This window comes from Halyomorpha halys, unplaced genomic scaffold, assembly GCF_000696795.3.
Source record: "Halyomorpha halys isolate HHAL.00 unplaced genomic scaffold, Hhal_1.1 Scaffold1061.1, whole genome shotgun sequence".
Classification (NCBI taxonomy): Eukaryota; Metazoa; Arthropoda; class Insecta; order Hemiptera; family Pentatomidae; genus Halyomorpha; species Halyomorpha halys.
The window spans coordinates 252-17474 of record NW_027108576.1 but is presented as its reverse complement, the minus strand read 5'-3'; the positions used below and the strand labels follow the sequence as shown (position 1 = coordinate 17474).

The 17223-nt window shown below is 29.3% G+C and overlaps 2 protein-coding genes across 3 annotated transcripts; one reads left to right on the top strand and one right to left on the bottom strand.

The window, feature by feature from the left end:
- Positions 1–178: 178 nt before the first annotated feature.
- Positions 179–4009, bottom strand: LOC106688135 (THAP domain-containing protein 1). Of its 2 annotated transcripts, XM_014432452.2 has the most exons (4): positions 2762–4009; positions 2450–2675; positions 1957–2346; positions 179–622 (listed from the first exon to the last, which is right to left on the bottom strand). In XM_014432452.2, exons 2-4 carry the CDS (start codon positions 2550–2552, stop codon positions 297–299), a joined length of 819 nt encoding a protein of 272 aa, XP_014287938.1. In that variant the 5' UTR covers positions 2553–2675; positions 2762–4009; the 3' UTR covers positions 179–296. The 2 variants fall into 2 exon arrangements, with proteins under 2 accessions (XP_014287938.1, XP_066902956.1); XM_067046855.1 differs by lacking the exon at positions 2762–4009 and having other exon boundaries at positions 2450–2729.
- Positions 4010–5141: 1132 nt separating this feature from the next.
- LOC106688142 (serine incorporator 1) lies at positions 5142–15915 on the top strand. The gene is made up of 9 exons (XM_014432467.3): positions 5142–5359; positions 9041–9205; positions 9280–9461; positions 10608–10817; positions 10900–10984; positions 11069–11161; positions 11249–11339; positions 12619–12798; positions 15794–15915. Exons 1-9 carry the CDS (start codon positions 5324–5326, stop codon positions 15865–15867), a joined length of 1116 nt encoding a protein of 371 aa, XP_014287953.1. The 5' UTR covers positions 5142–5323; the 3' UTR covers positions 15868–15915.
- Positions 15916–17223: the final 1308 nt, after the last annotated feature.

Here is a 17223-nt window from a genome sequence, read left to right as displayed (position 1 = left end):
CCATCAATTGTCAGACATGAGAAAGTAGAGGGTAAAAAAAATCAAAATATTTGTAAAGACTAAGATTGTAATGGATACAATCTTTAGAAAGATTTCCAGTTCGTCAATAAAACAATTACTTGTTTGTTGAAGGGAGGGGGAGAAATATTGGATCTGCAATTTTCACATAGAATCAATATGTAGTCCTTGCTTGGTTTTATTAAATAAAAATGGATCTATACAACAAATTCATGTAAGGTGAAATTAGTATTCAACCATTCCAGTATCGGTGATTAAAGAGAAAGAATAATGAAACATTAGTTGTTACAATTATTTTCATTATTCCAAGCAAATAAAACATCTTTATTTGGAAGATTTAATTTTTTAGCCAATCTGTTGTAGGAGTCTGGTGCCAGAGCCCATGATTTTAATAAAATATCTTTAGCTTTGTCAGCATAATATTTATCCAACTTATTTATATTTTTCCCAGAAAAAGGTGCTTCAAAATAAGTAGCCAAAAACAGTTTCTCCATCATTTTCTTTTGCATGACCAGATTTCTTTTTGACTGAGCTCTAACATTATTCTGTTCTTCAATTTGCCTTCTTACTTTTTTAGAATGTGAAGGTAGTTTTGAATAATTTTCTAAAATACAGAAAAAACAAACATAAATACATTAATGTTAATATGAATTAATGATTTAGTGAAAAATGAACAAAATTATTAGAAGGTATTAAAATGTTTCATTGATTAAATGTTCATCATTTTTTAATTACATATTTAAAAAAATCAAACATTGCATATAATTGAAAATACTTTATAGAAAGGTAATAATGATATATTAAAATAAAATTGAAATATATTGTAATTGATAAATATTTTTTTGAACAAAACTAAAATCAATTCTCAATATTAGTGTTGAGATTAATAAAGTGAACTAATATAAAACTTATAATATAATATAGAATAGAGCAGACCAAAATAAGATAAAAATACACAATAAAAGAAATTATAGAGGAAATATACAGTATGAAGTATATAGTAACTCATTTTAAAATGGAAATCTGAAGAGGTCTTGAAGACAAAATTGGAGTAAAGTGCAACACTCAGGTGAATCACTAAAAATGTTAAATTAAATTAGGATGCATCAAAAATATTACAATTAATATTGTAATAAAGCAATTAAAGCGAATAATAGAGAACATGCCGAGAAAGTAAAAGAAGAAAGGTATTTCAATTAATCATCTGAAAACAGGTCAAAGAGCTAAAATCAATTTATGAGTTTGTCATTTGGACAAAAAACATTTGAAGAGACCAACAGTAGAAGAGTTAAGTTCAAGTTAAGAGGCAAAAGAGTTTTCTGCACTTTTGAATTGCACTAGTTGGTTGTCTGCTTTTTGAGAAGAAAACTGAAGAGAAGTTTCAATGACAAATAAAAAAATGTATTCAACTGTGTAAGGTAAGTTTTGATAAAATTTTCCATATTACTAGTTTCTTACAGAGTTCCAAGTTTCAGTATAAATTTAAATTTCTTTAAGAAGTTTGGTGTTTCAATAGGGAAGATGCAGTTAACCGTTGATTTCACATAAGGAGAATTTGGTTGAAAAGATACAAATTTAATTAATTGATTTTATATAGAAAAAATATAGCTGATTGCACTACAGTATATTGATGAAGATTAAATATGTCTAAAAAATATTTTTCTTAAGGATTCTTTTAAAGCTTCAATGGTGATGAGAAAACTCCATGAACTGCTCAAGATATATAAATTTAAAATTTAAACAACTGATGTTTTTTTATTGTATCCTACACACGAAAAAGGACAAAATAATACATTTAAATAAAATATAAGTAGGTTTTAATAGTTTCCGAACATCTACCAAAATAGAAATGAATTGTGCCTAATCACCAGTCCCCCTTCTCACTAAAAGTCATTTGGAGGAAGATCATATGACATATGTATATTGCTTGCAACTCACCATCTAATGTTTTTAGTCCTGTTTCAAAATTGTTACTCTCTGCTTTCTTAATGTCTTTGTACCACTTCCTGAACATTTTATAAGATAAGGGAATTTCAGCTTTTCTGGTTGAAAAACACTCCTCAAAAAGTTCAAGCCTTTTATCATATTCTTTTTCACATAAAACTTCAATTTCGGATGGGATTTTATTTATTATAGTATTTCCACCAGGAAGATTTAAGGATGGAACAGCAAAAGGTTTAAGTTTACGTCTTCCTTTGTATCCCAGAAGTTCAGCCTGCAAATCTCTTTTAAAATCATCCTTCAGGAAGTGTTCGGAACAAATGTAACCGTAATCCACATTCCAATTACCCTTTTTTTGACACTTTTCTAACCAAATATTTCTTAATTCTAAAAAATAAAATAAAAAGAACTAAATGATTATAAAATGTACTTAAAGTTGAGACAATTTACAATTATGGATAAAATTCAAATATATTAAGCAATGGATTACCTGGTTTCTTTGGAAATCTATGCAAAGTTATTTTTTCATTTTGATCATTCAACAAACCATGGTGATTAGAACATAAATGTACATTACACTTCGGGCCAGGCATAATGAAGGGAGTAGTTAATAGATGTTTATAATAGGATTGTTTTGAAAATAAAGTAGTTAAATCAATAACCACAACTCTCTAAAGATAATAACAAGTCCTTTCCTGAATTCAAATTTGAGCACTCTAAAACACCAACAAGAAACATAACAATAAGTACAACGAGAAGTACTCATGATAACAAGAACATCATTTATTACGTCATACAATACCTTATAAACTTTCAGTTCAAATGTCTTGATCAACGAATGTTATTCTTCTGAAGCATCTTCTTGGAAGCTTCGTTTTTCCGGTAACTACATCGCAAAAATAATAGAAACAAAATCCTCCAGATTTAGGCATGTGCCAAGATTTTCTTTATCATAAAACAACATTTATCAACTGTTTAAGCCTCCAGGAAGTTTATTACTCTCAACTATCTCATCTACTTTTCTTGAAAATCCTACTGATGCGTCTGACTTCTTCACGATGATAAATGCTAGTGATCAGGGGAAGGAACGCACTCCAAGGTCCATTACCAAATTTTTACTGGCGGTCAAAGTGTAGTATATGTTGGGACTCGTATTAACAATGCTTCCCTTAACTAGTGGAACCATATCTCCGCTTTGCAAGTGCTTCATCGCTACCTCGTTCCATCTGTGCTAACCGAATTTGTGTCTCCTATATTTATCTTAGGAAACAGCAGGAATTTCGATATATTAAATACATCGGAGTATTCCTCAAGAATCACAATACATAACGAAGAGAGAGATTACAAACTTTTTCCAAATGTATTTGAGGCCACTGTATTGCTTGAAATTATTTTCTTTTGAATGATTCCGTTATATGGTGATCTTAGCCACAAGATTCCACACATTGAGCACCTTCTAAAATTATTCTATTTTTTTCCCCCAAAACCTTTACTTTGTCGAACGAATTCATATGGGTGAGAGTATTGGGCACAGGGATGAGATATTTTGGGCATAGATTAAAACCCCTGATTTTGTTACTGAAATCATGGAAATACTGATTTGTTTTAGACACTGATGTGTCCAGTGCTTACGCACGAGTCAGGAATCTTGGTCTTACAAAAATCTAAGGAAAGAGATCTAGTATTTGAAAGAAATCTCCTGAGACACATTTATGATCCAATGAAATGTAAGTCAAAATGGATAAGACTCACGAAGAGAGAAGTGTAATCCTTGTTAAAAGAGCCTGCTGTTTTGAGAATCCTCAAGCTCAGTAGGCTGCGCTTGGTAGGCTATGTCGAAAGGATGAGACTCATGAGATCCAAAAATCTCGTGGACAAAGGAATTTCTTACACTTGATTGAGAGGCCTTCTGAAGTTTCAATGGGTTTATGGTGTTGGAAAAGGTTCGAAAATCCTTCTCAGTGTTCGGAATTGCTCATGATAGATTAAAATGACAAAAGCTACTTGAGGAGGGCAGGATCCAGTAATGGCTTATCGAACCCATTGAAGAATCATGGAAATAATTCATTTAGTTCTTATATAGAATGAATAGCAGTTAAAGTGAATCATCTGGCAATAACTTTCCCTATTAGAATTATTATGTATGAATGTTCTGGGGAATGCAATCGCTCAACGTCATAACATATAAACTCGTTTTATTACATACAATGGTAGGTAGGTATTATATACAGGAAGACAATACAGGTTGAGTTCGCACTTCTTTTGTTTTATCATACACGGTAATAAACTGAAAATAAAGATATTCTAAAGAAATTGAGTTAGTCTGGAAACAACCTATGTAAAAAATGATAGACTATTGAAAATCAGGTAACTGTTTTATGGTAGTTTCATTAGGAAGGTAAATATTTTTAGAGAACTACCTCTTGATTTTCTTAGAATCATCAGAATAATGAAAAATAATTTATATAAGGACACTGTGTCAGTTGATAGTGAGTGAATTTATCTGATTACGTCGTAGTATGGAAAAAACTGGGTCTCCTCAAAGAGTTCAACTCTAAGACTGAGGTTGGGGAATAAGAGGGACAGCTGGGGAAGATGTCGAATATAATTTTGTTCTCAATGCACGCTACATTAAGAATTACACCCTAAGATGCAAAGCAAGGAACCAAAGTCATTTGTAATCACACAAATGACTTCGATACAGGGTTAAACTTATAGAGACGGTATGAGAACAAGCTTCTATATGCAAAAGAAAAAACTACAATGATTACAGAATGCTTAACAAAAAATAAGATATAGGGTGTGTTTTTTGATTCTACGCATCTCTAAACCTAAAACCTCGAAATTTTAGGGATTGTAATTTTTTTTTCTTTAAAAGTTCATAGGTGAAAATAATGATATTAATGTTTAAACAATTTTTTTTTTGAACATTAGACATTTTAATTTTTTTTTTTTTTGGCCTGGAAATCCATAACATTACCATGAACGTAATACAGTAATAATAATTTATTAAAAATTTATCTTCATGAGTTCGTGTTTTTCACTAAATAATAATTTGATATCACTAAATTATATTTTGATATGATATTTTACAAGCCTTATATTTATTTTTGGAAAGTATATTGTCATGAAAAGAAACATTACTGATTATTATAACTATTTTGCAATTGAGTGTTGGTAGCAGTGGCTGTCATTTGATGGTGGTGTCAAGTGAGATAAGTAATATTGTTTGATTGCTTGTTTTGTTATTGAGTCGTCCAGTTGATACAATTGTTGGTTAATGTTATACTACTGTTCAAAATTTGTTCCGAGGTTATAGAACTCGTGCTCATAAGTTTTAAGGGATCAAAGTTGTAACTCAATAATGGGAGCTGTTTTGGGGCTTTGTTCTGCTGCACAGGTATGATATGACTATTTCTTATGCAATCTTTAAATGCAAAAATTATGTACTGTGAACATTGTTTAGTTTTTTCAACTTGTCATCCGTTCTAGCAGTTTATAATTTTTGTTTTTAAATTGCTTATGTGTTATGACTAGAAGCAACAAGCTTCATACTATCATTAATAGAAATTAATAACAAATAAATTTATAATTATTAATATAAAGTTATAATGCAGTTAATCTTTTGAAATGGAGATTTCCATCAGTGTTATTGATTATGCTATTTATAACGGAAGCCATGTATTACCGATACTAGAAAAATAGTCATTTATTTTAATGTTAAATTCTGAAATCCAATTTAGCTTTTGTAACATAATCATCGAAGATTTTACATTTTGGATCATACTATATTTGATCTCTGCTTGAAAAAAGTTTAAATTATTGTAATTATAACAATAAGATTTAAAAATTCATTATGGAAAGTTTTAGTTCCTGTTTTATTCATAGCATAATTAAAAGAAAGATTCAGTGTACATTTATGTAATCTTGTGTTTTATGGTATTTACTTATACCATTCACACATTGTTTGTTCAATTATATCTTTAATGTACTATTTTGAGTGCTTAGTTATACTGTTGATAATGGAAAAAAAACTCTGCCTTAAGAAAAAAAAACATGAAACTTGTATGATTTGAACAAATTATTAGGAGGTTTCATTCAGGGAATGTTCATATAATTTAATGAAATTATTATCATAATTCTATTAAAATATTAAGAAATAAGTACAGTTAATACATATAAATAAGAATGATAAAGAACAATATCCAGATATTGTAGCACATGTGCTTCTATTTGGACTAACATTGATCTTCACATAGTAATTACAAGGTTGTTTTTTATTACATTGTTGACAGAGATTGAAATTTATTAGGGCAGCGATTCTGAAGATAGAAGTTGTTTTAAATTCAAAGTCCTTATCTATCTGCCTATTAATAAGAAGCTGTTTATGATGTTTGCAAAAGTGGTTTTATTTCCATTCAAGAGTGAAAGTTCTTTTGAATACTGTTATAATATTTATTATCAAAGTGGGGAAAAAACTTAAAAGCTTTCAGAAAAATTAATGCCATATCATTATAAACTTTGGTTTTTGCGCTCACAACACATTTGAATGTAGTCGATATTTCTCAAATGCATTGTGCATGGTCATACAAATACTTAAATAAAATGTTATTTGATTTATTATTTTAAATAACAACTTCTGGGAAATTTAAAAACCATTAAAACATTAATCATCCTTTATTTATTCATTATGTGAGTTTTTTAACCCCATTTTTGTCTATTTTCAAACCTAATTCCAATGCAGGAAGAGGTAACATAGTAATCACTGCACCTTTTGATTTTCACTGCGTCCAGTTGCATAAGCTTTCACTCTGATATTTAGCAATGATAGAATTGGAATCAAATTTGAAAATGAGTCACCTTTAAAACTAAGATTTCCTTATACAGGAGATACTGTCTGAGATTTCATGTTTATTAAATTTTTCTAAAGCAAGAAAACCAAAATTGAAGCTTTATGCATCTTACAGAAGTATAATAATATAATATAATACAATAATTTATTTAGTTGTTTAAGGGACAACTCCGTACAAATTGAGTTAGCCTGTAAAGTACGTAATTCAACAATCATTGTTGTAGTTTTAAAAAAATGGTGAATTAAAACTCATTTATATAAGCTAATAATTTATAAATTAAATTATAATAAGTAAATAGTAATAATAATAATCTATAAATTATTAAATCATTATTTAAGCCAATAATAAACAGTATACCCCAATGGTGAATAAAAAATCATTTATATGAGCCAGTAATTTATAAATTAAATAATAATAATTTATAAACTATTAAATTATTATAAAAGCTAATAACAAATAGTATACCCAAATTGGGATTACCTACATTAGTCAGAATGAAAAAACAAAACAATAATGATATTATTTATTTAATAAAATAAAAGAAACAAGAACTATATATCTTATTGTGAAGATAGGTATCCAGTTCTAAGTATAAGGTTTAGTGTTACATTTATAAAAAGAATTTTAAGATCTGATTGTGAGGCTACAGACAAAACCGAAATTGGTGAATAAATTAAATTCATACAACTGGTTTTGGTTAATATAACTTAGTTTCAGCCTGTATCAGATTTGATTCTCATGACATGCAGAATAGTTTGTTAAAAAATGGAAACAATCCTCCAATGCCATTTCATCGCAAGCTGGACATAGCTTCTGTGGGTCCAAAATTTTTTTTGCGGACAGGAACTTCATAAGTAGTAGAGTAATTGCATATTTACTGGATAATCGTAGTAGGGCAATTATTTTTAAGTAAGCTATGAGGCAGCTGATTTTTAGGTAGCTTTGAGGAGCTTCCATTTTAATGAAAACCCTGCGTTTTTTATTTTATTTTTACTATGACCCTCTTCCTGGTCTTTTCTGACATACGGAGGGATTATCTACAGGTAAGCAACCTATTCTAACCATGGTATGTGGTCAAGTTTTTCAATTTGTGTGACAGGCATTTAATGAAAAAAATTTAACATCCCAGGCCGGATTTGAACCAGTGTCACACGCAGTTCTCAGATACGTAAGACCTGCGTCTTAACCACCTGAGCCACAGATGGCCCAATGAAGACCAACCCTACTGTACCTCGGTTTGTAGGTCAATTTTTGTAATAACAAGAGGTCTTCATCCTTGACAAATTTCCTTTATCTATCCAAAATCTTCCCCATTCTAATTTTAATACTTACCAGATCATTGTATAGTATTGGGTCAAACATTCCAAAACTCTCCAAGTTAGAATTTTCTTAACTGCGTTACCCAATTATGTATCAAATTCAACTGGTTGTTCCTATTTAGCTGCAATAGCTTTAAATAACATTGTTTCATGAAGCGAGTACAACTCATGTTAAGCATTTTTACTAACAAGGACAAAGTTTAGTGTAAAACGTGATATCCAGTGGAATGGGTGCCATTTCTAGTCTTCCCATAAAGTGTGGGATATTTCGTCGCAAACATAGTTGTTGTTTGTATATTTTCTTACAGAAGTTACTTATCGTAAAGAAGTTCTTTAATCATAAATATGTTCCATTTGAATAAAATAAAGATAAATCATATGACCTGAACAACATGAGCTGTCTTAATACAGTTCTGATTACAATTCTTATTCAGTAATAAACAAACTAAAGTTTTCCAGGGATGCAACCCTAGAACATTTTTTTTTATGATCCCCCTTCCTAGTCACTTCTAACTTATGGGGGAGGGGAGGTTATCTAGAGGTAACCAACCTGTTTTAACCATGGTTGGGGTCAAGCTTCCATTACTTGGAACTGCCACAGCAAAGTCAACACCCCAGGTTGTATTCGAACCGGTGCCACCAAAGTTCCAAGGTGGCAAAGACTTGTGCCTCAACCACCTGAGCTATGGACAGCCCAGTGCAACCTTAGAACAGAAACAATGAATAAATATATGATAATTGGAGTTAAAGGGTTTTTAATTTTCCTAGAAGTTTTTATCTAGAATATACTACCTTAGAAAATAGTGAACACTATTATTTATTTATGATGTGTTTGCTGAAGGAAATAATAAAATGGATGTTTGATTTATTTGTTCAGGATTTAAATTAAATTAAATTACAATATTACAGCTTGCTTGTTGCTGCGGAAGTGCAGCATGTAGCCTTTGTTGTTCAGCCTGTCCTTCGTGTCGAAATTCTACCTCTTCTAGAATTATGTATGCTATAATGCTGCTCATTGGTACTATCGTTGGATGTATATTCCTCGCACCTGGTTTACAAGATGCACTTAAAAAGGTGAGGACAATTTAATGTTTGTTTCATTAATAAAACAAAATAATGCATTCTAATGTTCTACTTATGTTTTTCAGGTTCCATTTTGCCAAAAGGATGGGGTTGGTAGCTTAATAAGTTCTTTTGACTGTTCTAATGCAGTTGGTTACTTGGCAGTTTATCGTCTTTGTTTGGCTCTATCCATGTTCTTCTTCTTAATGGCTATAATTATGATTGGAGTAAAAACATCTAAGGACCATAGAGCTGGGATACAAAATGGGTATATAATGTTTCAATTAATATTATTATGTAGAAATAAAACCAATGATATGACTTGATTAGATTTGGTACTAGTTCTGAAGAACTATTCTAAAATGGCAAATGGGAGGTGTTCTGACTTATAGGCAATGAGGAAATGGTCAACCGTTGTCTGTTATGACCTGATACCATTAACTAATTTGTGTTTACATTTAGGTTCTAATGTAGATTGGAATGGATCTTTTGTGGGTATGTTTGTCTCTTGATTGAATGTAGTGGGTGGAAGTTGTGGTCCAATTAAATGTCAGTTTTCGTCCGATTAAAGCAGCAATAATATTAGTTTATGTTATAATCTATAACAGTAAAACATGTATGTTAGAGTAGTGCTTGTTATTATAGAAATTATTTTTGAAGAACCATATTCTATGTTATGACATAATTAATTAACTAGGCTTCAATATATTTTTAATTTGCAATTTACTGTTTACCCTATGATTGAATCTAATTGTATGATAACATAATAATAAGAAAGTACAAAGTTCTCAAAAATGCCAGCAAATTCGCATGCAAAAAATTTTCCTGACTAGGTATCTTACTGTTGTGAAACTTATTGGATTTGACCTCATTACAGTATGACAATATCAGTAATTAGGAAGACAACTTCAACATTGTTAGAGAACTAAGCCAAACAATTGTGATCAAACCACTGGAATGGTTTAAAAATTAAAGAAGCATTTTTTTCCCTGTATTATGCTAAAATTATTCTCAGATATTTTTATCTATTCAATAATTATTTATCCTTCTGTTCATAGCAAGATGCTTTCTTTGTTTGATGAATGGAATATGGCTCGGGTGCGGTCAAAAAACTGAAATAGTAAATGATTATACTATTTTTATTGAGCCAATGTTTCGCCCCACGTTGTAGGGCTTCGTCAGGGCTAAAATCTTTTTATCCTGCCCTCGTCGTAGCCCTGACAAACACTTGACATAGTTACAAAAAAAAAAAGAAAACGTAAGTGGAAAATAACAGGGGTATATTAATGAAAAGTAAAATATAATAAGAAAAATTAAAGGTTGTAAATCCAGACTTTCTTTGTTTGATTTGTAGATTTATCTAATTGTTTTATTGCTTTATCTATTATTTAATACTCTTTTTTTTTTATATTAGATTTTGGGGTATCAAATATCTTCTGGTTATTGGTGGAACTATTGGTGCATTCTTTATACCAGAGGGATATTTTGCTACAACTTGGATGTATTTCGGAATGGTAGGCGGTTTCGCATTTATAGTGATTCAGCTTATTCTGATAATTGATTTTGCTCATTCTTGGGCTGAAGCTTGGGTTACAAATTATGAAGAAACTGAATCCAGAAAATGGTAAATACATTACTAAACATCTTAGTGTCATAATGTTCTTGTGACCATAAAAGTTAGTATTAAAAATATATATAAATTTCAGGTATGCTGCTTTGATGATAACAATGTTGATCAATTATGCCTTGGCCATTACTGGTATTGTTCTTCTGTACGTTTTCTTTACAAAGGTAAATTTAAAAAAATTATATTTTACTTTTTATTGTAACAGCACCAATGATTAACAATTCATTTCTATAAACATCTTATTTTAGCCTGATGACTGTTCTTTGAACAAGTTCTTCATTTCTATCAACTTGATTCTCTGCGTACTTGCTAGTGTTTTGTCAATATTGCCATCTGTTCAGGTATGCAATGTTTTTTACTTAATAATTCTTATATTTATTATTTTTTTGCTAATTTGGTGAATTATATTAATTAAATCACTTTGGCAGGATGCACAACCAAGATCTGGATTGCTTCAATCTTCAATTGTTACCCTCTATGCAATTTATCTAACATGGTCTGCTTTGGCAAATAGTCCAGGTATTATTCATTTTTTAAGAATATAGTACGAATTACTTATCACTCTTATTTTAATGGAATGATGTGCTAACCAATATAATAGCAATTATTCATTTCCGTTGGTTCCTACTATGAAACTTCTGTATAACAGACATGCAAGAGGATGATAATTTTTTCCATTATACAGAGGTTTCTGTTAATATTAAAAGAACAAAAAAATTAAATTAAGTCGTGATGTCTCATAAATAAAAATATCCTTTTTTTTTTTTTTTTATACTTTTTAAAAAAAAGGAAAAAGATTAGTGCCTCATTGTAGGAACATTTTGATCTTTTGTCGTCATTTTGTAGGACACATACATTGATGGTAGAACATAAATTTGAAAATCGGTGGACAGTGTGTAGGATCATTCTAGGGTAACCTGTGACCGTGGTACCAAATTAATAGAAAATTGGTATCATAGTTGTAGCCACACGCTTTTTTATTTTTATTCGATTTTTATATTATACTTATCTTGAAACTTAAAACCTAAATTTTGAGGAGGGAGGACTATTACATTTTTTTTTACACACACACATTGATATGCTGTATGCATACATTGAATACTGTCTACATAATAACTGTATCTTATTGCTATCATTACCTATCATTTCTGGAATTGGGAGTTGGTACATACACATTTTATGAATAGTGTCCGTTTCTCAGAGGAGTGATTAGCCCTAATGGGGATTAAAGTTGGTGTCTGCATTCAACATGGAGAGATTTAAATGTATTACATCTGTATATTGTTGGCTGGAACCTTAATAAGATTTTCCATTAAGAGCGGGGTACCATTATAGAGGGTTGTCCGCTTAGAGAAGTTCCACTGTATTTTGTATGAACTCGAAAGCAAAAAAAAATAAATAAATGGTATTTGTATTTCATGTGAAGAGGATATAACAATTCTAAAATAACAGCTAGATTAATAGCTGTTCTTTAATTTAAAACATTCCTGTCTTTGCATTTTATCTTAATTTAGGGGATTATGAGACATGTTATAATGAGAATCCATTCTATATTCTATATGTTTAAAGTAACAGAAATTATTTAACATGATGATATGATTAATTAATTTCAGTAACTAATTACTAGTTGTTTCAATTTAGTTATTATGCATATGATATTAACTTTAATAGTTATAGTATAATAATATATGAAAGGATTAAACAATTATAAATTCCTGGTATTAGCATTAAATTGACTTTTGAAAGTATTTATTCAACTAACTTCTTAATTTTTATTTATTATATATGTTTTTTACAGATGACAATTGCAATCCAGGACTTCTACTTATGGGTAAAAATAAAGTGAATTTTGATACTGAAAGTATCGTTGGACTTCTGATTTGGATGGGTTGCGTCCTATATTCATCTCTAAGAACTGCTTCCAAATCATCTAAAATAACTATGTCAGAACATGTACTCGTTAAGGACACAGGAGCAGGTAATTAATGGTGTATTATTTTTTTTATAGAATGTAAGTTTCCTGGAACAAATAGTTAATGCATAGTATTAATGTATTACTGTATAGTATTAATGTAACCCAGATAATTAATTCAGCATGATAATGTCATTAAGCCTATTAAATCATTTTGATATCTAATCTTCCAATTCCAGCAATTTAATTGATGTATGTGTGAATGCCAGCATGAATAAATTGATTATATAATATATAAAAGAGTTACGAAAGTAAGAAATATTTCATGTGAACCAATTGGTAAATGTGCATGTGTATAAGTAAAAGTGTTTCTACAAATTGATCATCTTTCCTTTCATGATTTTAATCTTTAAAATTATTCATGAAAACTGAAACTAGTTTAGTGAGTAGAATAAGGAAAATTTACTAGCCAAATTTCAAAATTGTCTAGTATAAATGGAACTTCTATTCTTATTAATCTTTAGAAGAGATTTTGTTTTATATTGAATACTTTTTACCATATGATGTACCTGTTATCATAGGGTTTCAATTATAAATATAAACACGGATCAGATTCTCTCCCTTCCTATCTTTTTAGTGCAGAGGAGCCGAGACCTGATGGATGATAGATAGTTCCATGCATGCTGCCGTTTTTGTTCAGTTGTTTTTCCTCTTTGCTGTCACTATTTTTGGATATTCAGTACAATCTGATATACTGACCATTAGGGGACAGATAAGTTGTTGATAATCATTTATTCTGGACTACTGATGGTCACATTTGAAAACTGCAAATGAACTTGGAGGAAGAAATATAAGTTTAGGTAGCTTTTGCTAAAAAGACGGATCACTCTAATTGTTCAAACAATAATTTTGAGGTTCTGCCATTCTCCTGATTTTACCAAAAAGGTTCCACCATTTTCCTGTTTCTAGCAATAGGGTCCGCCGCCTAAAAATGATTAGGAACCATTAATCTAGAACATAAAACCATTAAAGAAAAGGTTAAATATTAAAAATTTGAAAATGGATTTGGTTAGTTTTGGAATGCAACCCCTATGTCTTAATTATTTATTGTGACAGATGTATTAATGTATGTATTGTTTATTTTATTTATCTTTTTAATCTAAATGCCATGTTATGAAGGCATTTCATTGCCTTATGAAATTTTAACGATGAAACGATATTAAATTTTAGTTAACATCCAAGGTTTAATGCTGATAGCACCGAAATATGTTCTTCTAATTCACATGCAGCTTTTATTATTGTGATATTGACTTCTAATGTTGTAATAATATTTTATTTGTTTTCCCCTAAAATCTTTGGCTTTTCAACAATATGTAATAAGTATATTTTACTTTTCTTATTTCTGGAAATGTGTTTTAAAACTGGAAAAAGTATTTTTCCTCTTACCTCTGTAAGTTAATTAACAAATCCTTTCAGAGTTTAAATTTATTCATTTTTTATTACTGGTTAAAATGTGAAATAGTCAATTATTTTAAACAGACGAAAGTTAAGGTACTTTAGAGGAAAAATGTTTAAAAAATCCACATTCAAACCCTATCAGATTATTTCAATGAGGATGAGATCTGTCTGATGTCAAATAACATTTGATTGTACATTGATTTACCAAATTTAATTTAAATCGTTTGTGCTGTTTTTGAAAAAATCGGAAAAATTGATTCCATAAAGTGGTACTCTCTGGTCAGCTGATTCTATAAAAAAAGTTCCATTCCTGTTGTATCCCTGTCCTAAATTTTCATTTCAGTTTTGTATGACTTTTCGTTTTTTAACTCTGCTGACAACACACATACTACTTTGCGAAACTTTGTTATTTGGATTCAGGGGATCTCAGAACGCTTATTCCTGACAAAAACTGGATTTAAACTTTTTCACAATTGCTATACTTCCTTCCCCCTTACTATTCATATCATATATAGGTAAGTGAAAGTAAAAAAGTTGTTTTAAGAACTTCTTTATTGTTTAATAGAAAATTGAAAACACACGTTAAACAAATACCTTATCTTAAATTCTATGTACTTAGTTCTCAAATTTACTTTAGCCCATACTTGAAGCTATATGTTGTGTTAATATATTGTTATAATGACAATATTGAAAGTCTATTGACATTTCATTTTGAAATACTTAGACAATAGATTATTTTCTTATGGAACCTGTTTTTAAAACTTAAGGGGTTCAAGCAAATTACAGAACTCATTTTTTGTGGTAGTGTTGTAATTAGATAAACATATTTTCTTTGTTTTCTATCTATCATTGTATACTTTTAAGCAGTGTAGTATTCTTGGATTTTCCATATCCCTTTATGGATTTATCATTTATGATTTATCATTCTCTGGTAAATATGTAACAATTATGTTATCAATGACTAATGGCAGTGCCTATCAAATTATGGCGCCCTAACTCAGAAAGTCTACTTCTGATATGAGAATCCTAATAGTGCCAAGAAATGTCTGAATCAAGTTCGTTTTATGTTGGGAGCATTTAATCTGTCTGCCTTCTTCATTGTTGAATTCATAGAATTATTAATGATTATTAAAATTATTTTGTCCGTCTCAGTACTTTGTCTAACTTATTTTTGTTTTAGTTAAATAAAAAATGGAACTTTTGAGGTTGAAGTGGTAGGGGTCTAATGCACAAATAGGTAGATGACTTAAGCATTGAACCTCTGTGTTCACTAGGTATTATCACTATTATTAAAATGTCTCTAGGAATACTTTGTTCACAATGATCACTTAGAAGTCAGTGCGAATGTTCTTTTAAATTATTAGTAAAATGCCATTTAATCAAACTTTTAGTTTTAAATAGGTTTTAAAAAATTATAATAATCATTCATTAAAAGTTACTTATAAACAAAAAAAATAAATCTTTTTCCATTTTCAAGTTTAATAAAATCTAATGAAGGGGTATATAATTTTTTCCCAAAGTAGTTTGTGTTTAGTTTATGCTCCTTATTTAAAACTACTTTTTATTTTATTTTGTCTTAATAGTTTACTTTCTTGTTTCATAGCTCGATCTTCCAAGACAAACCTCATTTCTAATGAAGGTATGATAACTCATTGTATTTCCATTAGTTGCATGTAAACCTCATTTAATAACTAATTCAATAAAATATTTTTCCTTATATCCTAGTATGTTTGTTTGCTGTTTTTGTTTTACCGTTGAGTTCTAAATTAATTTAAACTTTAAACAAATTTTATTAAGAAAGTGTAGCTTAAAACAAAATTTGTTTTATACTAATTTTATTTTTCCATTAAATGAAGCAATATAGTAGGTGCCCATTTAACTCCAAGTTTATTTTCTGCTTTGTTAGAATTTAAGTGTTTCAAAAAATTAAAGGACAAAATTTAAAAACTAATATAGTTCTTAATAAGGCATATATAAACATTGTATTATTGTATATATAAATAATTGACTGTTGTCAGGGGTGCGGTCAAAAGAAAACAAAAAATAGTTAACAACTGTCCATTTGCCGACGTTTTACCCCACTTTGTAGAGCTTCATCAGGGCTAAAAAGATACAATGATAACTAAAAATATTTTGACATTGTAGGATAATAAGATAGGTAGGGTTAAAATTATGAAAATATTAGTGAAAAGAAAATTATATATAAATGAAAGAAAAGTAGAAATAAAATAGTATTAATATAAAATAGATAATGATAAGAATAAAAAAAAAATTACGCAAACTATTTGGTTAAAAATGAACAGGAGACGTAATAACACGTAAAAATAGAAAAGTAGATATGAGAAAACAAAATTTAACACATTAAAATACAGAAAATAAAGAAGTAAGTTGAGATTAAATAAAGGTCGAGAAAGAATAAATAAAAATAAAATTAATAATAAATGAGTAAAGAACAAATGAGGACCACCCACCTGTTCCAGTTGAGAGCTTTTGAAACAATGACAGAAAATCTGAAGTATACATAGTGGAAGGGAAGTAACCGTTCATGGTTTTATTTCAAATATGCGAAATACAAGAAAGAGGAATTTTCCTTCTTTTTGACTGCACCCCTAACCATCTTCTTCATTATTATATTAGTCAGTTCTAGGTTTCCTCAAATTCAAGTGGAATCAAAAAAATTACTTATAGTTATGTAGAGCTTTAGGTAAAAACTGTTGTAATAGTTGATTTATTTTGGACGTTTTAACATGATTTGTGATGTGTAAGATTCGTTTCATATAGACAACAAATAAAAAATAAAATAAACAACATTTTTTTTTTCTTTTACGTTTCCTAATTTACTGTTATTTCAGAAAATAATTATTTTATTATTTGTTGTTCTTGCTTTATTTATTATTAACATTACCAATAAATAAATAAATATTGCTTATTCTAATACTTTGTCATAGTTTTTGTATGTTTGGGGGTTATATGTGGCTAAAAAAAAAAGATAGATTTTAAAAATTTCTTGAAGGAGATTGCTTTAATCTTCAT